Source organism: Prionailurus bengalensis, chromosome X (assembly GCF_016509475.1).
Source record: "Prionailurus bengalensis isolate Pbe53 chromosome X, Fcat_Pben_1.1_paternal_pri, whole genome shotgun sequence".
In the NCBI taxonomy this organism is placed as follows: Eukaryota; Metazoa; Chordata; class Mammalia; order Carnivora; family Felidae; genus Prionailurus; species Prionailurus bengalensis.
The window spans coordinates 35,440,479-35,467,464 of record NC_057361.1 but is presented as its reverse complement, the minus strand read 5'-3'; the positions used below and the strand labels follow the sequence as shown (position 1 = coordinate 35,467,464).

Sequence of the window (26,986 nt, the reverse complement as noted above, 5' to 3'; positions counted from 1 at the left end):
GGAGCCAAGGGCCAATTGTCCTTTTGACCGTGGTGGCATCCAGGAATGAGGCACCTACCGACGATTATTTCCTGGGACACCTCTGCAGAATGACAGCGGGAGATGTAAATGTGGCACGGATGTTACGTTCTGTTTTGTAGCAGGTACAGATAGGGTTTCTTTTCTCTTCCCGTTCTTTCTTTCTTTCTGGTAGCAGTGGAATGATCCTTCCAGCCAGAGGCACCCCCCACACACACACACACACACACAACATAGAGATGAGATGACTGTTTTCTGCGGCAGGTTCGTCTGCCATCGTTAGGTGTCGGACGGCACGATCCGAGGGCGTGGTGTAAACGAGCGCGTTCTTCCCACCAGACCGAGGTTGTGTTCTGTTTTGGAGGCAAAATGGAGAGAGAGCTAGTGCTTTTGTGAATGAGGGCTGCTGGCTGAAGGTCAAGTAGACGATGGGTGCAGAACCCTCGGGACGCGGGACAGTCCGGGATGGCGGGTGCATCGTGTGAGCTCTGTGCTGTTGGACGTCACGGGCGGGGCGTTCCCGCACACACGCGGTTCATGGGCGTCTGGTGGAGTTGGGGAGGCTTTGCGGTCCAGGAGAGCTTGCTTCTCGCTGCCCGGGGCACAGCCCCCTCCTCCGTCCACCCGCCAGTCCGCCTTGGGGTCAGACAGTGGCCGGTGGCCAGGTTTCTGGATAGGCCCACCCACCAGGACCGGTTTGTTTCACGTGAGTCTCAAAGAAGGGAGTTTCGGTGGCTAGTCAGTGGCGGGTCCTCTGATGTACCTGGACTGAAGATTTCCTTACTCCCCCCGCTCATGGCGTTGATAGGCAGACCTGGAGAGTCTGGGCCGCCCTTGAGTAAAGCAGCAGACAACGCCTTCCCCTTTGCGCGCGCTCGCCCTGGCCATCTGGGTAACTTGCCTTTTTTTCTGACGTGCCTCATAAGGCCGGCTCTTGGGGAAATCTCTCAGGGAGACCTTGTAGAAGTGGACAAGGCCAAGTTAATGGGTAGGTGCTTCTCTGAGGAGAGGGAACTACCCGTGCCCGACACTCCCTCTTTGCTCTGGGTGCACTTGACCTTTGTCTGATTTTTCAGTCAGATGGCCAGACCCGGCTTCACATCGCAGCGGCCTCACCCCGGCCGTCTTCCCAGGGAAGTTTATGTCCCTCCTCGTCTTTCCTGCGGAACCTAGAGACGAGCATCAGACTAGGCCAATGGGGAGCGGAGCCCAGACGCCTCCGAAAGGCCTCCTTTCTGCCCTCCCCTGAGTCCGTCCAGGCTCTGACCAGTGGGTACTGTTCCTGGAGCACCCAGGACGTGGCCCGGCAAGGCCTAAATCGTCCCCGAGGGCAGGAAGGGGATAGAGGAGCGGGGGGGGGGGGGCTCACTTGTAAAGACTGGGGCGACCAAGGAGGTGGGTCCCCGTCCCCAATCTTCTAGGGGACCTGTGGTTTGTGTTGGTCAAGAGGAATAACTTGGAAGAGCCGTTGGTTGTCTTTGCCGCCGTCTCCTCACGCAGGGGACGGCAGGTGCTAGATTCATCCGGCCGCAAATTAACGGGCCTTCTTGTCCTTTTGGCCTTCATGTCTCATGTCTTCATGTCCCGTGTGGGCTCAGGCCCTGCTTCACAGTTGGTTCTCTCCTCGCGGGTGTCCGTGTGGCCGAAGGTGGAGCTGTGAGCACGTGAGACGTGGGGCAGGGATCTGGGGTGGGCAGGGGTGATGAAGAAGGTACGGGATGCCTCCCCGATGCCGTCCCTCTTCCAAAGCAGCCCCCCACTCCTGCGGACCCCAGGAGCTTCTAACCTGGTGGGTGCTTCCTGTGTGGCCTCTGCCGCCCAGGCGTTCGGTATGCACTCGTTGGGAGGGGCTGGCCTGAGAAGAGTGAATTAAGTTGAAAACACCGCGGCCGGGATTTTCGTTATATGCTTTATGATAGTAGGCGTGGCTGAATTAAGTTTTTATTTGAGAAGGTCGACAGAGGACCTAGGCGGGTTCTCAAGCTTGGAACTTTGCTGAGGGTTCCCATCAGTGGCATTTCGAAGGCGGGGGGGGGGGGGGGGGGGGGGGCGGGGGGGGCGGGGAGGACAAGGAGACCTTGGTCCCTTCCCTCGTGAACTGGGAGTGGCCGTCTCCCTTGCCAGCCACTTGGCTGGGGCAGACCCAGGACCTGCTCAGTGGCCGTGCCTGGGCAGGAACTGGAGGAAGCCTCAGTCAGAGGGCTTCACGAAACTTCTCTTTGGCCGAGCCGCCTGCATGTTGATGAACTACGCTGAGTTTGAAACCGCGATTCCCCATGCTTCTTTGTGGAGGGCGTAAGTTTCCACAAGGTTAGCCTTTGCTTGAGGTGTCACAGTTATCTGCAGAGCAGGGAATTTCCATCGTGGGGAACCCTCCCACCTTGTTTAGGGCTGACTGGTCATGGCTCAACGGTGGCGAGGGTGCTTTGTTGCCACGGTGACTTGTAAATGTTGCCATGGCGATGCTTCTTTGAGGTGGTGCTATGGCACAACCATGATAAATTATGGGATGTATGGTCCGTGAGTCACGTGACCACACTGCAGGGACCAAGTGTTAAACCACGAACAACAGAGCCACATTCGCATCCGCTTGGATCAAATGACCAAGAGCACATAGCTTCCCACGTTTAGAAGGGAACGGGTGGTGGACTGGGTAGTTAGGACCCCTGTGTATCTGGCTCTCCATCTCCTTTGCTTTCAAGGGTAATCCCGGTAGCTGTGGCTAGAATAGTGTCATCGAGGAGCTCCCGGCAGATCAGGTGTGTGACATGGCACATGTCCCCCATAGCTGGTGGCCACGTGTATCTAGGGCAGTCATGGCGGGTGCTCTTTAGGATTATTAATTACTGGCCTGGGTAAGGTCATGGCGCATGAGGTCTTGGGCACGGTAGGGGGGCAGTTTCCCTCGGCTGAACTGGGATCTTTGCCCTGAGAGGCTCGGGAGTTGTGGGAAGGATGGATGGATCTAGTTTGGGGAAAGATCCTTTCGCCAAATGGGGACGAAAGCAGCTCAGCTACGTCGCGTGGGTGGGTGATTTCAGTGAACCACGGCTCCCCATCCTGGCGGGTGAAGGGGAAGGCTGTTGTGCACCTGTAGGGCTGCTGTCGTTCGGCGAGGAAGGGGAGACGAGGTCTCCGGTTGGTCACGGCCTGCTGACACGGTGAAAGGCCAGGTAGGGGAGAATAGAACCGAGCTGCACTGTGGGAAGTTGGCAGCGAGGGCCAACGCGCCCGGAAATCCCTCTCCCCGAGCAAGACGCGCCTCTTTCGCCGGATAGGGCCCGTAACAGATACAGGTGATTTCGAGACCTGCAGCTAAGATGTCAAATGTAGAAGCGGAATCTGAAGCACTCGGGGGCGAAGAGAGGCTTAAACCGATCGGGGCACATCGCAGGTCGCTGGCTAAGCTTTCCTGCCTGATTGTGACCCTAGAAGGCATCCGTCATCTCCCGATTACCCCTGCTTTCAGCCCACTTTGTTTGAACCATCTTTCCTACCTAAGGGTGGGGGAGGCGGATACACTGAATTGACTTTAAAATTGCACATGGTGGTTCTTGAGCTAGCCCTTATATCTGTACACTGATCCCCAGCGCCTCCCACGGGGCTTTCGGGGAAGGCTGGTTGGACCAGGAACGTCAAATGGTGTTAACCAGGAGGGCTCACATGTTAACATCTCATGCATACAGGGCTAACACTCAAGCCTAGCCTTGACAGTCTTGGCATCCCGTCCGTTAAAGTGATTTCTCCGGCCTTTCCGTTAGCTGGGCTCGTGCTGTTCACGGAGCCCACCCCCGGGAGGCAGCTCACCGGCGGGAGGAGAGCTCGCAGCCATATTCCCACTTGACAACTCGGTCCCCCCTTCGGTTGTAAAGGAACGCTGTTACCGCCAGAGCGGTTACGAGGGTCACAGCGCGGCAGGCGTGCGAGTCACAGCCTGTCCCCTTTGCTCGCCTGGGCCGAACCCAGTCCGCCGGTCATCCCGGCTGCATCGCCCGGAAGCATGGGTCAGAGGCTTGCGCGGGCTTCCTGCTGCCGCCACTGAGCTTTGTGTTGGGACACTGCCGTGACAGAAGACCCACGTGGGCAGGTCCTTCCACCATTGACAGCTCAGGCTAGCCGAGGCCAGGGTGAAATTCCCCCCCCCCCACCCCACCCCCCACAACGGAGTGCCACTGAATGCTGCCAGTGCCCCCAAGGAAAGTCTGATCAGGGGACCAGCTGGGCTGGTCAGGAGCGGGAGTGATATTTGAAGTGGTCTAGGCGGGGGAGGGAGGAGGAATGGGGTCAGCATATGATGAGTGTGTTTATGACTTCCTGTGGAAATGGACTTGAGCAGTTCTGCTCAGTGTTACCATCAAAATACTGAACTCCCGCTCCTTAACGTCACAGTGATGGTTACAAAACTATTCAGGGATTAGAAGAAATGGGACCAGAGGCGTCGATGAGCCATTTCTTAGGCTGGAGCAAAAGCAGCGCGTGACGTTGGGCCGAGCCGATTTAAGGGCACCAGAGGGGGCGGATCCTTGCGTTTGGAATGGCCCTAGATGTTTGCGTGTGAAGGAAGGCATGGTGTCACCCAGGTGTTGGAGTAAAACACTACACTTTTTTCACTCTGCAGATGTCAGAAAGACCGAGGGAAGTGTGGTAATCAGGTTGAGTTCTTTGAAATTGCCTTTGACCCTTCTGGGGCACGTGGGTGGCTCAATCAGTTACGCGTCTGACTGCGGTTCAGGTCATGATCCCACAGTTCGAGTGTTCGAGCCCCGCATCAGCCTCCTCGCTGACTGTGCCGAGGCTGCTTGGGATTCTCGCTTCCCCTCTCTCTGCCCCCGCCCCCCAAAAGAAAGAAACCTAAAAAAAAGAAAAAAGAAATTGCCTTTGACTCTTGTGTGCACACCAGGAAGCCTCTCCTTGGCTTCCCCAGGCTCGTCTTCCCCGCTTGGTCCCCCAGCTTCCCTGCCTGCCAACACACTCCTTGCCCAGCCCTCTCTTCCCCGTCTCCCCTGTCGACCCAAGGGAACATTGCTGCTGTCCCTTCTGCAGATGACGCGGCGGCGCTATTCGTTCTGTTTATTACGTAGCTTTCCTTTGATTTCAAAATCATGCCTTCAGCAAATGATTCCGGAGAGATTTCTTGGGTCAGCCCTGGCTTGGTTGGATCTTGCTGCAGGGTCACTTGCCCCCCGCGGGACAGGGCCCTGGAAGGGACCTGAGCATCATTGAAGTCGTGAGGATGCCTCGTCTCCCGACTCTCTTTGTGCCCCAACTATAAAAAGGTAGAAAGAGAAAGCCGAGGGTGGTGTGTGCCTCCCTTTTGAGACGTTGTATTTCTGCGGGTTTTGTGCCGCCAACGCGTGAGGCCCCCGGTCATCCAAAGAACGGTCTGTTGGTGGCAGACGACCGTGGGCATGGAGGTCCTGCCTTCCCGTGGTGACCTTCGGGCCTTCATCCCTCGTATTCCTGTCTCCCGTCCGCCAGGCGAATACAGTGCTGGAAACAAACACGATCCCTTTGAAGCGCCAGAGGACAAAGATCTTCCCGTGGAGAAATACTTCGTGGACAGGCAGCCTGCGAGCGAGCCCCCCGCCGACCAGGCGGCCGGGGACATGCCACACAGCCCCACCCTCCGGCTGGACAGAAAGCGCAAAGTCTCAGGTGACAGCAACCACACCGAGACCGCAGCGGAAGACCTGCCGGAGGACCCTCTGCTGAAAGCCAAGCGAAGACGGGTCTCCAAAGGTGAGCTCGGTCGGCTTCAACTGCCTGCGCACGCGGCCAGAGGTGGACGGACATGACGTGTGCCGCGCACCCCGGCCGCAGGGCGCCCAGGGGGAGTCCTAATGCGGAGCAGTGGAGACCCCCCCAACCCCACCCCCCACCCCCACCCCCGTTCCCGCCCCGGAGCCCTGGGGAAGCCGCTCACCCTTGCCCCAAAGCCAGATGCAGGAGCTCCAGCCCCAAGACGGCCAAAGATGAACAGGCCCCCTCCCAAGACTTGGTGACAGCCCTCGGGCCGAGGCTGTGACCACTCCCCTCCCCTCCCCCACCCCCCATTAGTGATGCTTAAGACAGTTTGTTCCCCCCCCTCCCCAGGGGGCTTGTTGATTAATTTGTAGTTATTTCTCCATTAGATGACTGGCCTGAGAGGGAAATGACAAACAGTTCCTCTAACTACTTAGAAGACCCACATTATAGTGAGCTGACCAACCTGAAGGTGTGCATTGAATTAACAGGGCTCCATCCTAAAAAGCAACGCCACTTGCTGCACCTTAGAGAACGGTGGGAGCAGCAGGTGTCGGCAGCAGAGAGCAAACCTGGCCGGCAGGGCAGGAAGGAAGTGACCCAGGCAGTTCAGCCTGAGGTCACTGCCCAGGGCAATAACAGCCCCGAAGAGAAACCTGGCAGGAAAAGGGCAGAGGCCAAAGGCAACAGAAGCTGGTCGGAGGAGTCCCTCAAATCCAGTGACAACGAACAAGGTACGCGGAGGCCACCCCGTGACCGCCTGCCCCGCTCGCGGAGGGTGGATCACCTGCCTGGGGAAGGGCGCCATAGAAAATGGACTGATTGTAGGGTGTAGGGTGTAGGATGTGGCGGGCGGGGAGTTCTCTCGGGAGGTCCTTCCAGCCTCCCCACTTCCCTGCAGAAAGGGCAAGTCTGGGTGACCCCGCGGGCCCGCCAGCACCCCAGTGGCAGCCTCAGACTGTGGCCGATGGCTAGGTGCTGAGCACCCAGGCCCCCACGGGGTGGGGGTGGCAGATCCGGGAAGGGCTGGCTTGTGCCCTCTTGTCCCGGCCCTCCGGAGAAACTTGCCGCTTGGCGTTTCGTGGGTTAACCTATTTGCCGTTTGAATGTGGGATAATTAAAATATTAATGCTTTGGAAACATAATTGGTATATCTTTAAAAACTGAAGCCGCTCCAGTGATCAGTGCTAACAATGGGCTTTTCTTTCCGCACCGGCTACAACCGTGTAACGCCTGCTTCTTCTCCCCCTCCCTCCTTCCCGCCCGCCACCCCCTCCGGATTTAGGCTTGCCTGTGTTCTCCGGCTCTCCGCCCATGAAGAGCCTTTCATCCACCAATGCAAGCGGCAAAAAGCAGCCTCCGCCAAGCTGCGCGCCAGCCTCGAGGCCGCCTGCCAAACAGCAGAAAATTAAAGAAAGCCAGAAGACAGATGTGCTGTGCACAGACGAAGAAGAAGATTGCCAGGCTGCCTCCCTGCTGCAGAAATACACCGACAACAGCGAGAAACCATCCGGGAAGAGACTGTGCAAAACCAAGCATTTGATCCCTCCGGAGCCCAGGCACGGCTTGTCGCTGACCGGAGACTACTATGTGGAGAACACTGACGGCAAGGTACCTCTTGCCCCCTGCTTCTCGGCTTCTGGGGACAAAGCTTTCCTTTTCCCAGGTTCCCCTCCCAAAACGTCACTCCCCCATCCTAGGGGCCACGTCTCCTGGGTGGTGGCCAAGTTTCAAACTAGTTAAGAACGAAACCCTTCCCCCCAGCCTCCCTCCACTCCACAGCCCCCCTCCCCCAAACAAACGGAAAGGGGAAAGTGCCTCCCCCACTCGGGTTTGTAACTTGCGGGGAGGAGGGGAAGAGACGCGGGGTGCTGGAAGGCCGGCTTACCCACGAGCGCTGCCTGGTTTCGTGATAGGTGACCGTCCGGAGGTTCAGAAAGCGGCCCGAGCCCAGTTCCGACTACGATTTGTCACCAGCCAAGCAGGACCAGAAGCCCTTCGACCGTTTGCAACAACTGCTGCCGGCTTCCCAGTCCTCCCAGCTGCCGCGCTCAAGCTCCCCTCCCGAGACCACCCAGTCGCGCCCGATGCCGCCAGAAGCACGGAGACTTATTGTCAATAAGAACGCAGGCGAGACCCTCCTGCAGCGGGCAGCCCGCCTTGGCTACGAGGTGAGTGTCCTTGGGGGTGCCCGGATTCCAAGAGCCTGGGCTGTCGCTCCTCGAGGCTGGGGTGGGGGTGGGGGAGGTGCCCTGGCTGAGCCCGGGCAGGGTCTCGCAGGGTCTCGGAGCCCAGCGCCCCTCCCCTCCCCCATCAGGGGCTGGGCTGGGTATTCCAGCAGGATGTTTGCATTAGCCCCACTCGCGTTCCGACTCTTTGCTGGCTTGTTCAATCGCCATGTGAAAAGAAAGGCCTCTCTGATGTTCAGTTCGTGTTCAGGCAGGTAGGCTGCTTCGGCATCCTCCAGTCTCGCTCACTTATCTCTGATATAAAATCTGACATAACCCAGGGCTTGGCGACTGGGGGAATTTTAATGAGCCCTTTTGGATTCTGATTAGCAAGGGGGAGAGAAGTTATTAGCTCTATTTTGGGTTGCTTGCGCTGTTTCTCGGGCAAAGCGGTGCCCCTGTGGGGAGCGGGGCGGGAAATGTCTGGGCAGGGGTAGGGGGTTGGTGGGGGAGGGGGGCGGACCCGAAGAGTGAAGAGTCTTTTATGTGAGAGGGCGAGGGAGCCTGAGGGCTGCTGAGGAGGAGGAGGAGGAGGAGGAGGAGGAGGAGCAGCGGGACTCAGGCCTAAGACTCACTGCCCCCTCCCCCACCCTGCTCCTCTCCAAGACTGGCTTACGTCGGAGCTGCCCTCTGAGATAGATGACCCCCTCTGCCCTGTGCGGCTCCCCCACCACACTTGTCAGATGAAATTGTGATGTAATAGCCCACAGGGCAAAGGCATTTTTTATGCTGGCATCAGCCCTCTGGGAGTTGAATGGCGAAAATAAAACGGGGCTCAGCAGGCGGAGTGTGGAGCTTGGAGGTGTGGCCGAGGGCTGCGGTGGCAGGGCTCTGCCGGGGGCTCCCGGGATTTGCCGAAGTCCTGGCCCCCACACCCTGACCGGCTCTGTGCTTCCATCCGTTGTGGGGGCGGGGGGGGGGGGGGCTCTGGTCGGTGTGACCGCCTTGACCCCAAGCCAGCCCGTCCCCTGCCCCATTTGCTCGTTGGTGAAATGTGCTGTCGTTTGTACGGTCGTGTCTTTTCTGGAGATGTCCAGATTACCCGGAGGGAGCTCTCTGGGATGATTTTTAGTTCGGGAAGGTGAAACCCACGGGGCGGCCCCAGAGGAAGCCTCACCTGAGAGCTGGAGGGCGAGCAGGAGGGCAGCGGGCTCCACCCCTCGGTGGAGGGCGGTGGAGGGTGGGGCTCCCAGCCTCACCTTTGATCTTGACATTTCCACCAGTCTCCCTTTCAGACCAGGGACGGACCCTGGTTGGTCCTCTGAGGAAGTTTGCATTTTGGTTTTCGTGGAACCAGTGGGTCTGAGCCCTGGACCAAGGAGCACTTACTTGATCCAGACATTTGTAAGCTACCTAAAGGGCCTTCGATGGCACGTGAAGCCGTAGAAGTGTTTATGTCAGGACGACCGGGGTTTTTTCTCCCCCCTTCACATGTAAAGTTCAATATGTAATTTGCACAGATCAGCGGTTCGGATGCTGAACATTTTAACTACCGACTTTTAACTTCCAACTTCCCAGGATTTCTCCAGGCAGGACTTAAAATGTTGCGATGATGGCCAGTTAGATGTGGTGGGCTAAAACTTTGAAAGGTGAAGGACAATTTGTTTAACCCCGTAAAGGTGTGTTTCACGAAGGCACTGGCTTGGGAAGGCCTTCCTGAAGTTAGTCTTTCCCACTGTCATTTTCTGCTGAGCTGGACATACTATGTGAAAGCAAAAGGCTGTCCAAGCTTTGCGTTGTGTTTATCTGGTTCTGAAGGTTCAGAAGCACCCTCTGTGTTAAATAGACCACGTGCATGGCCAGAGACGTTCAAACCTTTCCCTTCCGGTAAAAAGGTTTCTGTTTCTTAGGCTAAAATGCCAATGTGCAACCACATGCTTGTGCGTTTAGTGGTGATGGTTAAATTTTCTATGAATTGAATAAATCATGTTTTTAAAAAAGTTAATGAGGCATTTAATTAATTAACAATGTCGGGTTTATGGCCTTTATGGTTACATTTTGCGGTTAATGGCATACGGCTTATAGCCGCTTAACAGAGAATTGTCCAACAAAAACAGTTTGATTTTGTTTGGAAATGGGTGGGCTGCCCTTCAAACCGTCCCATTTCTAGTGTGGAAAATAAACCAAGAACCGTACTGGGGAGGCCAACTTGCCCAGCCTCTTCACCATTGTCTCTGTTGGTGACAGCGGTGGCCAGCCTATAGAGGCCGCCGCCGTCCCAGCTAAGAGAGAGCGGGTCGCCTGCTCGACCCCCTAACCGAGAGAGCCTGGCGTCGGGATGGGATGCTCGTCACAGCACGATTGCACCCCCCTCGCAGGGGCCCTCTTGGGCCTTCTCAATCTTCCTAGCTGACCAGGTACCAAAAGACTGGAGCCATAGGTCTAGGGTTTCATGTGAATTGGACTTGGGCTCCAACCTCTCCGGACCTCTGTTTCGAAACCCGAGTGTTGAACGAGAATAGTACCGCCTTCCCTTCCTGAGGTCTCCTGGATGACCGCGGGATAACAGATGACATACTCACTTGGGGGAGAGGGAGAAGTCCTTTGTAAACGGCGATAGCCACACGGCTCAGTTGGGGCCGCCCATGTCAAAGAGTTTGACCTGGCCGTCGGGTTACTACTGCCTTCCCCACCACCCTCCAGGAAAAGAGGGTTGACTTACCCATCAGCTTTGTCCTTTCATTTCTAGGTACCCTCAGATCCGTCCAGTAGCGACAAAGGTTTCCAGGTGAAGGCCATAGTTGTCAGAGCAAATAAACCCTGGGTTGATAGGACACCGGGCCGGCCGCCGGGCCGCGGGTAAATTGATCTGTGCACAGCGGTGGTGCTCAGACCTGATCCCAGAGCCACGTGACGGGGCCTCTCCCTGGCTGGGGCACACAACTCATTAGCTTGCAGCCGTCCACTCGAGTCTGGCTAGTGAGGGCCTGCTAAAAGAGCAGCAGCTTCATGCGGTATCCTGGATACGAGGGCTCAGGGCAGGTGGCCTGGGAGCCCAGAGGATTGTGGGCTTCCTGGCAGGTTAGGGTCTGAACGAAGACACTCATTTGTTGGCCACACCTTCTTTCTTCCTCCTCCTGGTTTGGAAGGGAGCTGCCTCGGTCGCCTGAAGGAGCAGGGCCCCAACGGCCAGGGTTACCAGCGTGCCATATTAGGTCCCCAGGGTGAGCATATGGAACCTTCCGGTTAGCTCCCAAGGAAGCGGTCGCTTTTGATTGATGGGTCCTAGAAAGGCCACGAAAGGTTTTCAGGTCCCACCTTACATCTGTGGGCGGCTGGAATGACCCCTGTTTGAGGTTTAACAGATGAGTTATTTAAAAGTTGTCACCGGGAGGCCTGCTCTGACCCCGGCCAGCTCCCTCTTACCAAGTAGACCCCGTGTGGGCAGGCCCCGCCTACCCCCAGCTCTCGGAACCTGACGGCTCTCTGCTGGACATGACTTGTAGGAGCACAGTGTAGTGTGTTTTCTGGTGGCAATTGCTGTTCCGTGTGTTTGAAAACTTTCTTAATCAAGGTAATAAAACACTGAATAAATTACTGCTCTGCTTACCGGGAGCAGTTCATATTAATATTTTAATACACCAAAGAAGTCAGATTAATAACAGTGATTCTAATGCAAACCGTTGACACAGAATACCTTCCTCGAAGGGGGAAGGGTAGACTTGTTTTATTTAGTTCTTGAGACGCGTAGGCGGCAGCGTGTGGTATGTCGGATGCTCATCTTTAACTTCGGTAAATCCGTAAATATCATATCGATTCCGCTCCGAGGGGGGTGGAGCGAGGTAACATATAGGGCGGGGCTTGTTTGAAGAATTTCGTGTCCCTTCTTGATGTTTTCTGGTGTGCAAAGAGTGTCTCTTTTACCCTACTTACCCTGCAAGCGGGAGCGTGGGAGGACCTGGCTAACCTAACCGGCCACCCCTCCCTCTCTACGTGAAGGAATGTTCTCCGGCTGATTTAATCTCTGCGCGTCGGTCGTCCATGCTTTCATCCAGACTTGCGTTGTTCTCCACTACCACCTACTGAATGGGCCCGTTCAATCTTTGTCACACATGCCCTCGCCCCCTCACCGACACGTCCACCGTCTGCCCACCCCGCGGTGGCTCTCGGGCCCGGGGGTGGGGGGGTGCCTTTGAAAGAAGGCACTGACGGGCTCTGGAGAGGTCACCCTTGGAAGGTTCGCCGTGTGATGATGGATGATGGCATCCCTCTCCCCCTCTCCCCGCAGGAAGTGGTCTTGTACTGCCTGGAGAACAAGATTTGTGACGTGAACCATCGAGACAACGCGGGTTACTGTGCCCTGCACGAGGCTTGTGCCAGGGGGTGGCTCAACATTGTGCGACACCTCCTTGAATATGGCGCGGACGTCAACTGCAGTGCCCAGGACGGAACCAGGTCAGTGGCGGTGGTTCTCAGGGCATGTGGGAAACCCCCAGAAGGAAAGATAGATAGAGACGGATATGTAAGCACGCGGACGGCAGAGTCCTCGAATGGAATGGAACAGACCTTTCTGGCAAATTTAGATAGAACGTTAACAGTTAGTAACGTTCCCCTGGACACAAGTCCCTGAAAATGTCGGAGCCTTCACGAATAATCGCAGGTGTTGCCTTTGAAGACCCTGGACTTATTGTCAGCAGTTTCTCTTAACGTGTCTTTTATTTTTGACGGAGAGCACGAGCGGGGGAGGGGCAGATAGAGAGGGACACAGAGGATCCCAAGCAGGCTCCTCCCTGACAGCAGAGAGCCCGATGCGGGGCTCGAACTCACGAACCGTGAGACCATGACCTGAGCCGAAGTCGGATGCCCCGTGTCAGCATGTATTAAAGCACTGTATTTAAAATACACGTGAGTTGAAAGTCCCAGGAGTACAGACAGAGGGCCAGAGGCCACTGGCTCCGTAGGACCCGCTTTGTCCACTCACATCCCCAGGCCTGTCCCCTACCCTGCCCTTGACCTCGGTTTGTTGGTCAGAGGCCTAGGTCTGAGTCAGCCCGAGCATCTTCCTGGTTGTGTGCATGGGATGCCACCAGGAGGCGGGGCATAGGGCTTTCCTGACAGGCATAAAATTAGCAAAACTGAAAGGTATTTGGTGTTTCGTGATTTCCAAATAGCCTTCCCTCAGGACGGGACTGTGGGCAACCGCCTGACCCCAGTGGACACCGGCCGGAAGAGTGTGTACCCTCCCAAGGTCTCACCCCAGGGACTCTGCTTCTGGGCCAGAGGTTTGATCATTGATCTCTAAGCTGCTGACATGCGCCTTTCAGGAAAGGCTCCACTTCGTACCTAGTTTCTTTCTGAAAAAAGGAGTAGGCTTGGGCCACCTGGGTGGCTCAGTCGGTTAAGCGCCTGACTTCGGCTCAGGTCACGATCTCGCGGTTTGTGAGTTTGAGCCCCGCGTCGGGCTCTGTGCTGACGGCTCAGAGCCTGGAGCCTGCCTCGGATTCTGTGTCTCCCTCTTTCTGCCCCTCCCCCACTCACATTCACTCTCTCGCTCTCTCGCTCTCTCTCTCTCAAAAAGAAACATTTAAAAAAAGGAATAAGCTTTTCTTTTTTCTTTTTTTAATGGTATAACAATTGCTTGGTGTTTTGGCTTCCATAATGGTGCGATTCCCCGCGCCCCCCCCCCCCCCATAAATTCTCTTTTTCTAGTCTGTCACTGCTTAAGTTCATTGAAAATGATTTCCTTTGGACTTGAGTTCCTCCTGGGGTCCTGGCTTAAAAATAGACTTGCAGTTGAGAATTAAGCCTGAAATGTGTCCCTTCACCTGCCTTGTAAGGGGTTAAGTACAGACATCACAACAGAGTGCTTCGTTGCTTGACCTCGGGCCACTCACGGTGCCTCAGTTCCCCTGTCCGGAATGGCAGAGGCAGGCGCACACCTTGGTGAAATGGCCCCCCCGGGAAGCTTGGCCCGCGCGTGTCCAGTCTTGCACGTTGTCAGAGGCAAGCACACGTGTAAACCCGCCGCGTGTCTCTCCTAGACCTCTCCACGATGCCGTCGAGAACGATCACTTGGAAATCGTCCGTTTGCTCCTCTCTTATGGTGCTGACCCCACTTTGGCTACGTACTCAGGTAGAACCATCATGAAAATGACCCACAGCGAGCTTATGGAAAAGTTTTTAACAGGTACGACAGAGTTCAAGACGTGGGCTTACTACTCAACCATTTAGATGGCTTCTTCGCGCGTTTCTGTCCAGGGAATACCACTCGGTCGTGGGGCCCACCCTCGTTTACCTTGAGTCATACTTCCTGGGGAAAGTGAGTCTATCAGAGAAGGGATACGAAATTCAAAGACAAAATAATACACTCTTAATTTGCTTTCGAGGGCTGAGAAAATGCGTAGCTGGCCCGTCTAGGTTTTTTGGTGGGCTCCAGGGGCAGTGAGGGTGGCCCGTCTGTCCGGAAGGCAGGTGGACAGGTATGCGGGTCCTGGTCTGATGTGGCAGAGAGCCGGGTGTTGGCAGCAGGGCACAAAGGGGGCGCTGTGGGATAGCCGGGAAGTCGCATGCCAGGCCTGACGGTAAAATGCCCCCGAAAGCGGCCAGCATTTGATTCTCCCCAGCGGGTTTTATCTTGGTTTTCTCCCTCCAGATTATTTAAATGACCTACAGGGTCGCAGCGACGAAGATTCCAATGGCTCCTGGGAGTTCTATGGCAGCGCTGTGTGCGGTGAGCCGTTGTTCCTTCTGGTTCGGTGGGAAGTGAAGGAGTTTTCTGTGCTGTGGGCGAGGGGCGGTGGGCAGTGGGCGCCACGAGCAGGGCCGACTTGGGAAAGAGTTTTTCACGGCGTCCTCTTTCGACAAGAGCTGATACCTCGCCGTGGCTTACTGACTTCTCTCTCTCTCGTTTGCCCGGCATTAGAGCCAGATGACGAAAGCGGATATGACGTTTTGGCAAACCCCCCGGGGCCGGAGGACCAGGATGACGACGATGAGGCCTACAGCGACGTGTTTGAATTTGAGTTCTCAGAAAGCCCCCTCTTACCGTGTTACAACATCCAAGTGTCCGTCGCTCAGGGGTGAGCATTGAGCATGGCCGTCACGTGCTCGTGGACTAGTTAGGCTGCTCGGCGGCAGGAGTTAGAGACGCCTTTAAGCAGATGGCGGGCGGGTGGGTAGGTGAGTGGATTCCTCGAAGCCCACGAAGCCCACAGCAGGCCTTTCCCAGAAAAGGCGTGGAGGTTGGGAACACAGCACCCCTGGAGCCCAAGGGACGTTGAATTCAGTGACCAGAACTTCACATAAGAGTCCGCAACTTGGATCCTTGGGTCACTAAACTCTTTGGAAAGGGGTCCTCCTTAGGAGTCGCCCCGTCCCGCCCCCGCCCCCGCCCCGCTCCAACAGGCCACCGTAGGGACCTTCCAAGGCATTTGAGGTCTGTTGGCCTATACCCACGTGGCCCCTTCTCGTGTGAACTGGAAAACGCGTCCCAGGGCACCTCGGGTCTCGTGTGTCCTCAGATTTGGTCAGATCCAGTCTTGCCCCCGCGGCCAGGCCACTGGGCCGCAACTGACCCATCCCTCGGGGGGTGCGTACATGTCAGGAAACTGTTCTGCTGAAATGTTGACAGAGGTGCTTAACCAGTAACATCCTCCTCACGTATGCTGAGGGTGTACAGAGGGAACGTAACACCTTCCCTCTCAAAAGCGTCACTCCCCAAAGCACTGAGGGGTGGGGGAAGGGGGGAAGAAAGCCAGCCAGCCTTCTGGGTGTCTAACGCTCCGTTCATGGGGGCCGGAGGAGACGAGAGACCAAAGAGGCCTCTGCATCACTGTCAGGCGCTGGGAGACCGAAGGCTTCCCGCGGTGACGGCAGCGAGGCACTCCCTTGGAGAGTGGTGACCCGAGGTGTGGCCAGAGCTGAGCGAGCAGGTGTTTCACCTGGAAGGTTCTGGCAGCACTGAGATCCCCACCCCTCCCAAGAGAAGGCTCTTTCAGAGGTGCGGTCCCTGCTTCCGTTTAAATCGTCTCTAGACGGTCTCTTCCTAAATGCAGCCGAGTCCGGAGTTGTCGCCGCGTAAAAGTAGATGTCGCAGGGCTGGTGAGACCCGGGGCGGGGGCAGAAGTAACCGCTGGCCTGGCCCAGGGCTCCTTGCGGGGGGGTGGTACGGGGAATAGCGGGGAACGCTTTTAAGTTGGCCGCAGCCTCGAACCACTCTCCCCTCTCACGCGCAGGCCTCGAAACTGGCTGTTGCTCTCGGACGTGCTCAAGAAACTGAAGATGTCCTCTCGCATATTCCGGTGCAACTTCCCAAATGTGGAAATCGTCACCATCGCAGAGGCAGAGTTTTACCGGCAAGTTTCGGCAAGTCTCCTGTTCTCTTGCTCCAAAGACCTGGAAGCCTTTAACCCCGAAAGCAAGGAGCTCTTAGACCTGGTGGAGTTCACCAGCGAGCTTCAGACTCTGCTGGGCTCGTCCATGGAGTGGCTCCACCCCGGCGACATGGGCTCGGACGACTACTGGTGAGCTCGCCGGGCCCTCCGTGTACAGTGTGGTATAGTGTTAATCTTTGTGCATATGTGTCATAATACGACTATTTCTGTAAAGAAAGGACACTATTACATACGAAAATATCTCTTCTTTATATAAGAGAAACGGCTCCGTCAGTTTTTTATGAAGTTGTTCTAACGTTTCTTTACTGTTGCCATGCACACACGCTTTGGGATACGTTCGTTTTTACCGGGACTGTTTGTTTTGTTCCATTTCTCTTTTAAGGAGAAAACAAACAATGAGGAAACGGAGTGCCACACTTGGACGCGACGTCACACAGAGCTCCCTCGTCGGAGGCCACGACTCTGGCGAGTGTGGTCCGAGCCACGCGGCTGGTCTCGGGGAGTGAGTTGGGTGAAGGCGCTTGGGCATTGGTTGTACCTTCATGTTTTGTTTACAGAGTACCTGCTCGGGCCAGGTCAATGCTATTGGATGTAATCCGGTAGTGTGTAATATAAATTCAAACCATATCCACACACAACAACTAATTGTATGAAACTTTTATATCCTAATTTAAAAAGCTGTGAAATTAGTTTTCACGCATCAAACCGGATTGTTTATATGTTTAAACATTTTATGCTCTTATTTAAAGAAGACTGAGCTATTTTTTTCTGTACCCTGTAAAATACTGAGAACTAACATAATAATGTCGAGGTTGCTTGGAAATGTACATAAAACTAAAATTTTCTGAATTGTGTGTTTATGTTTGAAATCTGTGTTTTAACTTTGTAAGTAAATTCTCTGCCTTTGTATTTATATTTTACAAAAATTTTCTTAAAAGGCAATAAACCTGTTGCGGAAAGGAGAAAATTGGACATCTTGTGTCCTGTGTATTCCTCAAACACCACTTTCGTCGCGGATGTTTTTTAAGTGACCACGACGGTCCGTTCCCTACAGATGACTTCAGGGGAATATATGGTCTCTGTATAAACCGGGGCAAATTGGAGGATTTCAGGGCAGTTATACTCAGAATCCAGTTTGCAGTCCTAGGGGCGCCTGGGTGGCACAGTCGGTTAAGCATCCGGCTCTTGATTTCAGCTCAGGTCATGGTCCCACGGCTCGTGAGACCGAGCCCCAAGTCTGTGCTGGGAGCGCAGAGCCTGCTTGGGGTTCTCTCTCTCCCTCCCTCTCTCTCGGCCTCTCCCCTGCTTGTGTGCATACTCTCTGTCTCAAAAATAAACTTCCAAAAAAAAAAAAAAATACAATTTGGAGTCCTGTTCTAACATCTCAATTCGTGGACGTATAGTTTGGTGTCTCTCGGATCCTTCTCTCCCCCATTCTCTTGGATGCCCTCGTATGGTCGTACGTTGTCTTTGGCCTTGATGGAACGCGGTAACTCCATCATGGCCAACCCTTTATCTTTAAGGAGTGGTCCTTCCAGAAACCGAGCTGTCCCTTCTCCCTCCGGGCCTCATGTTTTCCATTATCTTTCACCGCTCTTAGTTTTTCTAGCAGTAGGCACCCAGTTTCTGTCCCACATCCTTTTATGGCCTTCCCTCGTTGCAGAGGCCAGAAGGCTGAAAGCTACCAGACTCTCTTGCAGCTAGGATCTGAACGCCCCTGCGGTTTGGAAGGCAGAGTGAGGTAGAGACCTCTTCCTGCTCTAGTAACGGCTGATAAAAGAGGTCATCCAGACACATTGGCCAGTTGGAGTGACTAGACCAAGCAGACTTCTAACATGGGGTCTTTAGAAGTATCAGTGGCTGCCGAGGCCCGTTTTCTGACGCCTGGATGACAACCCCGGTAGATTGTTCTGGAACCCAGTGGTCCCCCCCGCCCCGAAAGACTCTATAAGCACGCAATTCCTTGTATCAAATCCATTTGTGCTCAGAATGCCCTGAGTACTTTCCAGGCCTGCCTCGGACTCTGAGAACACGAAGGCAGAACAGATGGGAGGTGGCTCCGGAGACCAGGAAGAGGTCATGGAGCCGATGTACTTGATGAACGGGGGAGTCGCCAAGGCTTAGCAGCAGGAGGGAAAATCAAGGGGTGGCCGGGAAGGGGGAAATCTGGCGCCGTTGGCTAACCCGGTAGGTGGAGAGAGCCCCTTTGTTGGGGAAGACCTGGAACACCAGATGACGTTTGGGATGTATTCTGAAGACAGAAGGCAGCCAAGGACTGTGTTTGATCCATTCTTCTCTTAGAAAGAAACCCACTTTCAGGACGCCTGGGTGGCTCTGTCGGTTAAGCGTCTCACTCTTGATTTTGGCCCAGGTCATGATCCCAGGGTCGTGGGATCAGACCCCTGCATCAGGCTCCCCGCTGAGTGTGGAGCCTGCTTGGGATTCTCATTCTCTCTCTGCCCCTCTCCCGCTCGAACCTGTACGCGACCTCTCTCTCAAAAATAAAGAAATGAACATTAAAAACAAAAGGAAGAAGAAACTCACCTTTGTTGTGACGAGGACAATCCAAGCGTTTCAGAGAAACCGGCTCCTGTCACCCCTGAGCCTCCACTACTAAAGGCTGCAAGGGGCTCCCGGGAGCCCAAATTAAAGCAATAATAATAATAACTCCAGGGAGTTCAGCTCTTTGTACCTGTGTTTGGGCTGGAGGCAAAGGGAGGGCCTGAGGCCAGCTGAGGTTCCATCCCGGATGAAGGTCATTTCTATGAATTAAGCCAAGAAAACAGGTGGGAGCCACAGGCTTAAGGGGGTGGGTGGGGAAGTAATGAGCTTGGGTTGGGAGACTTTCAAGGTGGTGGCTCATGCACTTGGGGGGTATTAGTATAAAGAACATTTATTGGGGCGCCCGGGTGGCCCAGTTGTTTGAGTGTCTTACTCTTGGTTTCGGCTCAGGTCATGATCCCAGGGTCATGGGATCGAGCCCCACGTCGGGCTCCGTGCTAAGTGTGGAGCTCGCTTGGGATTCTCTCTCTCCATCCCTCCGCCCCTCTCCCCAGCTCGCACACTTGGCCTCTCTCTGTCTCTAAAATAAATTGAAAAAAGAAAATGTATTGGGGCACCTGGGTGGCTCAGTTGATTAAGCGTCCGACTCTGGCTCAGGTCATGATCTTGCAGTTTGTGAGTTCGAGCCCCACATCCGGCGCTCTGTTGTCAGCGTAGAGCCCACTTTGTATCCTGTCTCCCTCTCTGTCCCTCCCCGGTTCATGCACGCGTGTTTTCTCTCTCTCTCTAAAAGATAAACATTAAAAAAATGATAATAATAAATACCTAAATCTTTGAAAAGTCATTAAAAAAATTATTGAGGGGTGGCTCAGTCGGTTAAGCGTCCGGCTCCTGGTGTCACTCTTGGTTTCTGCTCTCGTCGCGATCTCTCGATTCGTGAGATCGAGCCCCACATCAGACCCTGCACTGACAGTGCAGAGCCTGCTTGGGATTCTCTCTCCCTCTATCTCTGCCCCTCTCACGCGCTCTCTTTCTCCCAGAGAAATAAACATTAAAAACATAAAGAACAGGGGCGCCTGGGTGGCTCAGCCGGTTGAGCGGCCCACTTCGGCTCAGGTCACGATCTCGTGGTCCGTGAGTTCGAGCCCCGCGTCGGGCTCTGGGCTGACCGCTCGGAGCCTGGAGCCTGCTTCGGATTCTGTGTCTCCCTCTCTCTCTCTGCCCCTCCCCCGTTCATGCTCTGTCTCCCTCTGTCTCAAAAATAAATAAACGTTAAAAAAAAAATTAAAAAAAAACAAAACAAAACATAAAGAACATTTGTCGAGCCACCACCATGTGTTTGGAAACGCGGAGGAAGAAGGGCTGAAGAATGGACCCTGAGTAGAGACGAGATAGTATGTGTGTCAAAGCTCCCCGAGGGAATCGAGAGGGACCATAGGAATAGACCACGTAGCACCGGGCGTGCAGGACCATAGTGCAAATACGATGTAAGATACGGAGATCACAATCGCTGTAGTGGGATGGCAGGTAGAAATTCACGCGTTGCGCATCACGGGTGGAGATCAGAAGTGTGGTTCCTTCCACTTGTGAAGGTGTCCCTAAATATGTCCTAGCCTCCCTCTCCTGGCCAAAAAATGTGGTTGTGGTAGCTGTAGCCAGAGTGACCACCCCGGACCCCCGGACCGTGAAGCGTGGAAGTCAAGCACTCAATGTGCTTGTTGGGTGGGTCCTGGGTCCCTGAGGACCTGGTGTGACAGAGCCACCACCCCAGCCCTGTCCCGCCCTTCCTGGCTTTTATGGCTCGGGAAAATAAGCGAGTACGTTGAGGCCACTGTTATTTTGAGGGTTTCTACTGCTCCAGCCAAACCCGATCTTCACACACTTACCACCTGTGTGAACTCGGGCCTCACAGGTGTTAACAGTAAAGGACCAGAAGCATCCAAGTCTCTGCCTCCTGTGCTCTGGGTGAATTCACGGTGGTGCATCCGTGCAAGGAACTGAGGACCAGCTCTCTGAAACTGCTTTAGAATGTTCTTCAGAGTATATCATTAAATGAAAAAAACAAGGTGAAGAAAAGTATGCGTGCCTTCCTACTGTATAAGATGGGGAAGGGGAGGTAAGCCTATACGTCTGCTTTATTTTTAACAGTGAAACACCTCCGGGGCGCCTGGGTGGCTCAGTCGGTTAAGCATCCAACTCTTGGTTTCGGCTCAGGTCATGATCTCAAGGGGGCTTGAACTCACAAAACCTCGCACTGTTTCTGTCTCTCTCAAAATAAATAACCTTAAAAAAATAAAATGGGGCGCCTGGGTGGCTCAGTCGGTTGAGCATCCAACTTCGGCTCAGGTCATGATCTCATGGTTCGTGAGTTCAAGCCCTGCGTCGGGCTCTGTGCTGTTGGCGTGGAGCCCACTTGGGATCCTCTGTCTCCCTCTCTCTCTGCTCCTCCCCTCCCCTCAGAAAGAAAGAGATATTAAAAATGTTTTTTTCATAAAAAACATAAAATGCATTAAAAAATGTAAAAAATACAAGTAAGTCAAATAAAAATGAAAAACCTCTGAGAAAATGGTTATATCTGGGGAAAACAGTGTCGGCCGCAAGGGAAAGAGGATGGAAGCTGCCCATCTCTGATTTAACTTCTTGTATCGATTTGACTTTAGAGTTTACACAGTTTTAAACTGAAAGCAATGCCTATGAATCAAAAGGCAAAACGAAACAAACCCAACTTGTATCCAGTTGGTGGCACAACCACTCAGAAAAGAACTGTCCCAAGCGTCTGTAAAACACAGCCGGTTGATTATATAATCCTTGGTGGATTAATCCTGACGACAGAAAAGGGCGAAAAACATTTCAAGTTGTTTTCAATAATCCCATCCTTGGTGCGAGTGTCCGCATTGTTATTCCGAGCCGGTCCTGTGTGCGTTGTGAGATAAAGCAAAAAGCGTCTGTTGTTGAGAACTGAGATTTTCTGCCCTTGAATTAGAAGTATTGCTGTGAAGTCATGGTGAACTCGATCTTAAAAAAATATTTCATAGCTCTGTCCTCTGAAAAGTCCTCGAAAGGATGACCTACAGAAATGAGCACCACCAGATCCCAGACTGTGGTTTCTAACTACCTTATCCGGCTAGGAGGAATTGAGGTTCTTTTGAGAGAAATTGCTGATTGCGGCGTGCAGAGGGAGAGAGTTGGAGGGGGGTGTGGACGTACACAATAAGCTGGTGGGGCTATGTCAAAAAGACCAGCCACCAACTTGGAGAAGCCCCCACACGATAAATGTGGGCTGCTTTGAGCATCAGCGAGGATAGCGTCAATGAATATAAAAATCACGGATACGTTCAAATCGGGAGTTCATCACAGCAGGCAGACACAAACTCACTGAATCCCCCAGGAGGAGTGTTGGGGAAAACCTCATCATCTGAAAACGGGCAAAGGGAAAGAATCCAGCCTTCCCCCTGCCTTTCCTATATGAAGGGAAATGTTTTGCTCTACGACAGCATTCTAGCATCTGAAGACATTACAGAATGTTACCAGTGTGTAACCCTCAATGAAATAGTGGATCTAGGCGATGATCATTTATGAATGTCAACATTACCAAAAAGAAAGGAAAAGAAGAACAACCAGGCATGGTGTGCCTCCTGAGGGGAAAACCCTTTCTCCCCTATGAAGTTGTCTTGCCAAGAATTTGAACCCGAAAGCCGATCAAGGCTCTAGAGCCGTACTGCCCAATAGAAATATAACGTGAGCCAGGTACGTAATTCAGAATTTTCTAGTAGCGACATTTCATTTATGTATTTATTTTTTCATGTTTACTTTTGAGAGAGAGACAGAGAGACAGAGAGAGACAGAGCACGAGCATGAACGGGAGAGGGACAGAGAGAAAGGGAGATACAGAATCCAAAGCAGGCTCTAGGCTCTATCAGCACAGAGGCCGACATGGGGCTCGAACCCACGAACCGTGAGATCATGACCTGGGCCGAGGTCTGACGCTCAACCAACTGAACCACCCAGGCTCCCCTAATAGCTACATTTTAAAAAGTGAAGAGAGGGACGCCTGCGTGGCACATCTGACTTCAGCTCAGGTCCTGATCTCATGGTTCATGAGTTTGAGCCCCACATTGGGCTCTGAGCTGACAGTGCAGAGCCTGAGATTCTCTCTCCCCCCCTCTCTGCCCCTCCTGCTCTCTCTCTCTCTCTCAAAATAAATAAATAAACTTCAAATAAATAAATAAGTAAATAGTGAAGAGAAACAGGCGAGGTAAATATTTATATTTCAACTCAATATACCGAGCGTATTGCCATTTCAACGTGCGATCAATACAGAAATTATTAATGAGATATTTCACTTTTTTTTTGTACTGCGACTTGGAAAAATAAATCCAATGGTATATTTTACACACACAGCGCTTTTCCATTTGGACTGGCCACAATTGCAAGTGCTCAACGGCCGCAGGTGGCTAGGGTCTACCATACTGGACAATGAAGGTCTAGATCTATTCACAATTCACAGGAATTATAGGAGACAGAGCATGTTAGGACACCGTGGGCGTGTATTCAGCAAAAGCCAGACCGAGACTCTGCCAGGAACATGGCTTAGTTTCTTCAAATAAGTTGTGAGGGGAGAAGTAGGTGACGGGGCAACGTATTGACTGAACGACCGAAGATGAACGCCACGCGTTGAAGAATATGGATCTCGGAGTCTCAATTGAACAGAAAAGCTAAAAAACAAAATGTGTGTGAAAACTAGGGGCGCCTGGCTGGCTCAGTCGGTAGGGCGTGCAACTCTTGATCTCCGGGTGGTGAGTTCGAGTTCCATGCTGGGTGTGGAATTTACCTAAAAATAGATGGATAGATAGATAGATAGATAAAAAGTCTGAAAAAATGTATTTGTGAAACACAGGGAAATAGGTACACTGAACATTTTTTGATAGCGTCCTTAGCTTTTAGTAATATATGCTAAAATATTTATGAGTGAAATAACAAAATATCTGGGATTTGCATCAAAATCATCCAGTAGGAAGGGAGAGGAAGACCTATAGATAAGTCTGCTCAGCAGCTGGTAATTGTTGAAACTGGTGATGGGTACATGGCGGGGTGATTTCTATTATGCTCTCTTCTCATTTTGGTTATATTTAAGTTTTTCTACCATAAAAAACTTTTTATGGGGCACCTGGATGGCTCAGTCAGTAGATCATGTGACTCTTAACTTTTTAAAATTTTAATGTTTATTCATTTTTGAGAGGGAGGTGGGGCGCAGAGGGAGAGAGGGAGACACAGAATCTGAAGCAGGCTCCAGGCTCCGAGCTCTGAGCCCGGAGCCCGACACGGGGTTCGAACTCACAAACTGTGAGATCATGACCTGTGCCGAAGTCTGACGCTTAACCTACTGAGCCACCCAGGTGCCCCTAGAGCATGTGACTCTTGACCTGAGGGTTGTGAGCTCAAGCTTCACACTGGGCGTGGAGATGACGTTAAAATAAAAATTAAAAGGGGCGCCTGGGTGGCTCAGTCGGTGAAGCATCCGACTTCGGCTCAGGTCATGATCTCGCGGTCCGTGAGTTCAAGCCCCGCGTCGGGCTCTGTGCTGATGGCTCAGAGCCTGGAGCCTGTTTCAGATTCTGTGTCTCCCTCTCCTCTGACCCTCCCCCGTTCATGCTCTGTCTCTCTCTGTCTCAAAAATAAATAAATGTTAAAAAAAAAAATTTAAATAAAAATTAAAAACATTTTTAAAATTTTTGTTAGTGTTTATTTATATTTGAGAGAGAGAGAGAGAGAGAGAGACAGTGCGCTAGCAGGGGAGGGTAGAGAGGAGACAGAATCCAAAGCAGGCTCTAGTCTCCGAGCTGTCAGCACAGAGCCTGATGCGGGGCTCAAACTCACAAACTGTGAGATCATGACCTGAGCTGAAGTTGGATGCTTAACCGACCGAGGCACCAGGCTCCTCTGTTTAAAAGAAGTTGTATACTTGGGGCGCCTGGCTGGCTCAATCAGTAAAACATGTGACTCTTGATCTCAGGGTTGTAAGTTTGAGCCGCATGTTGGGTGTAGAGGTTACGTTTAAAAAAACAAATAAATAAATAAAATTTAAAAAATTAAATTAAATTAAAAAGTTGTATACTTAAAAAAAAAAAAAAGGATCCTGAAATGAGCCTGACCCTTCACACACAGTTTGCAAATTTCTGCAAACTAGATTTGTGTTTGTCTTATCTCTACCATCTGGCAATGACCTGTTCACTGGGAAAACACAGAGAAACCATGGCAAATGCTAGCTCTCGATGGCATAGGCTGGAGGGGTCAGGGACGGGGCAAGACTTCCCTGTGTCTGGCCAATTACATAGTTTTAAGTGGTTTAAATATCCCAAGTCCAAAAACCAAAAATAAAAATAAATGAACAAGGACAAATGCTGAATTTGAATATAAGCAGGAACAAATGGAACTTTGTATCACATAGATACCACCGCAGAGAAAAGAAATTAACCAGCAGAGAAAAGAAATTAACCTGTTTTGAACATAGTGCTCAGAGTGTACATCCTTAGTGGAATGTATTTTTTTTTATTTTAAAATTTGTTCACTTATTTTGAGAGAGAGAGAGTTCCAGTGTGTGTGCCCACGTGAGCGGGGGCGGGGGGTAGGGGCAGAGAGAGCATCCCAAGCAGGCTCCATGCTAACGACACGGGGCTCAAACTCAAGAACCTTGAGGTCATGCGTGGCCTGAGCCAGAATCAAGAGTCGAGTGCTTAATTGACTGAGCCCCCCCAGGCACAACCTTAGTCGAGTGCTTAATTGACTGAGCCCCCCCAGGCACAACCTTAGTGGAACACATTCTAAGGCCAAAGATAACTACAAAGATAGCTTGAACTTTACTTAGCAGATCTCTTGTAGTGGGATTTGTATTGTAATCCTGAAAATATTTTATGTGCATCATTGGAAAGAGCAAACAAATGTATTTGGGGATGTTGGAAACCACTGTGTGAGAAGAGCCGGGAAGAGAAAGTACCTTGTGATGTTGGATTTGCATAGTCAAGTCAAGACTTAAACAAAACAAACGCTACGTGGATTTTCCAGTTCTGCCGCTAAAAAGGCCTGAAAAGCATTGACACTCCCATAACTATGAGCACATCTAGCACTAAGTTCTTGGCTTCTAACTACCATTCTCCCCGATCCAGAACCAGAGGCTGCTCGAAGAAATGGCTGATCCTGAGCCTGAAGCCGGGAACATACAAGGTGAGCCTTGCCAGCGGAGGGACAGACCCGTACATGTGATGAGTCAGGACACAGCATCATCTTGCTAATATTCTCGTCAAACATGTGTAAGCTGAATCCAATCGGGAGGAGACGGGTAAGTATGGAATGTGGGACATTCTGCAAGACAGCTGGCCTTTATTTTATTGATTGATTTTTAAGGCTCATACTGCCCCTCCCCCACTGCTCCCTTCTTTATTTTTATTTTTTAATCAATGTCATGAGACACAAAAGCAGGAGGGAATGTTTTCGAGAAGATGAAGAGACAAGGCAATCGAATGCAGTTCATGATGAACCTTGATAGAATTCTAGATCACAGAAAAAAAAAATAGCTATAAAACAGTTTGGGGACTACTGGAGAAATTTTTAAAAATCGGTGGAGGGGCGCCTGGGTGGCTCAGTCGGTTGAGCGTCCGACTTCGGCTCAGGTCATGATCTCACGGTTCGTGAGTTGGAGCCCCGAGACGGGCTCTGCTGACGGCTCGGAGCCTGGAGCCCGCTTCGGATTCTGTGTCTCCCTCTCTCTCTCTCTGCCCCTTCCCAGCTCACACTCTGTCTCTCTTCATCTCCCTCTCAAAAATAAATAAACATGAAAAGAAATCGATCGTAATGAGGTATAATTCACGTAAAATAAAAGACACCCATTGTAAGTATACAGTTCCATGGGTTTGGTTTTTTTTAAGATTTTACTTTTTTAATATTTTTATTATTTTTTATAAAGCTTTTTTTTTTTAATTGTTTTTTCAACATTTATTTATTTTTGGGACAGAGAGAGACAGAGCATGAACGGGGGAGGGGCAGAGAGAGAGGGAGACACAGAATCGGAAACAAGCTCCAGGCTCTGAGCCATCAGCCCAGAGCCCGACGCGGGGCTCGAACTCACGGACTGCGAGATCGTGACCTGGCTGAGGTCGGACGCTTAAC

General features: G+C 52.5%; 1 protein-coding gene across 7 annotated transcripts in view; it reads left to right on the top strand.

Annotated features, from left to right (window-relative positions):
* The window catches only part of BCOR (BCL6 corepressor), a 44,049-nt gene extending 26,756 nt beyond the window's left edge, over nt 1-17,293 (top strand). For 2 of the 7 annotated variants that reach the window (XM_043571158.1, XM_043571159.1), the window contains 10 exons: nt 5,497-5,757; nt 6,150-6,494; nt 7,046-7,371; nt 7,677-7,931; nt 12,217-12,383; nt 13,970-14,115; nt 14,581-14,658; nt 14,851-15,007; nt 16,163-16,450; nt 16,704-17,293. In XM_043571158.1, coding sequence (XP_043427093.1) covers nt 5,497-5,757; nt 6,150-6,494; nt 7,046-7,371; nt 7,677-7,931; nt 12,217-12,383; nt 13,970-14,115; nt 14,581-14,658; nt 14,851-15,007; nt 16,163-16,450; nt 16,704-16,827 — 2,147 coding nt within the window. In that variant the 3' untranslated portion in view covers nt 16,828-17,293. Of the gene's footprint in view, nt 1-5,496; nt 5,758-6,149; nt 6,495-7,045; nt 7,372-7,676; nt 7,932-12,216; nt 12,384-13,969; nt 14,116-14,580; nt 14,659-14,850; nt 15,008-16,162 lie in introns of all 7 variants that reach the window. The other 5 variants (XM_043571164.1, XM_043571163.1, XM_043571162.1 and 2 more) reach the window with 3 other exon arrangements.
* The last annotated feature ends 9,693 nt before the right edge of the window (nt 17,294-26,986 follow it).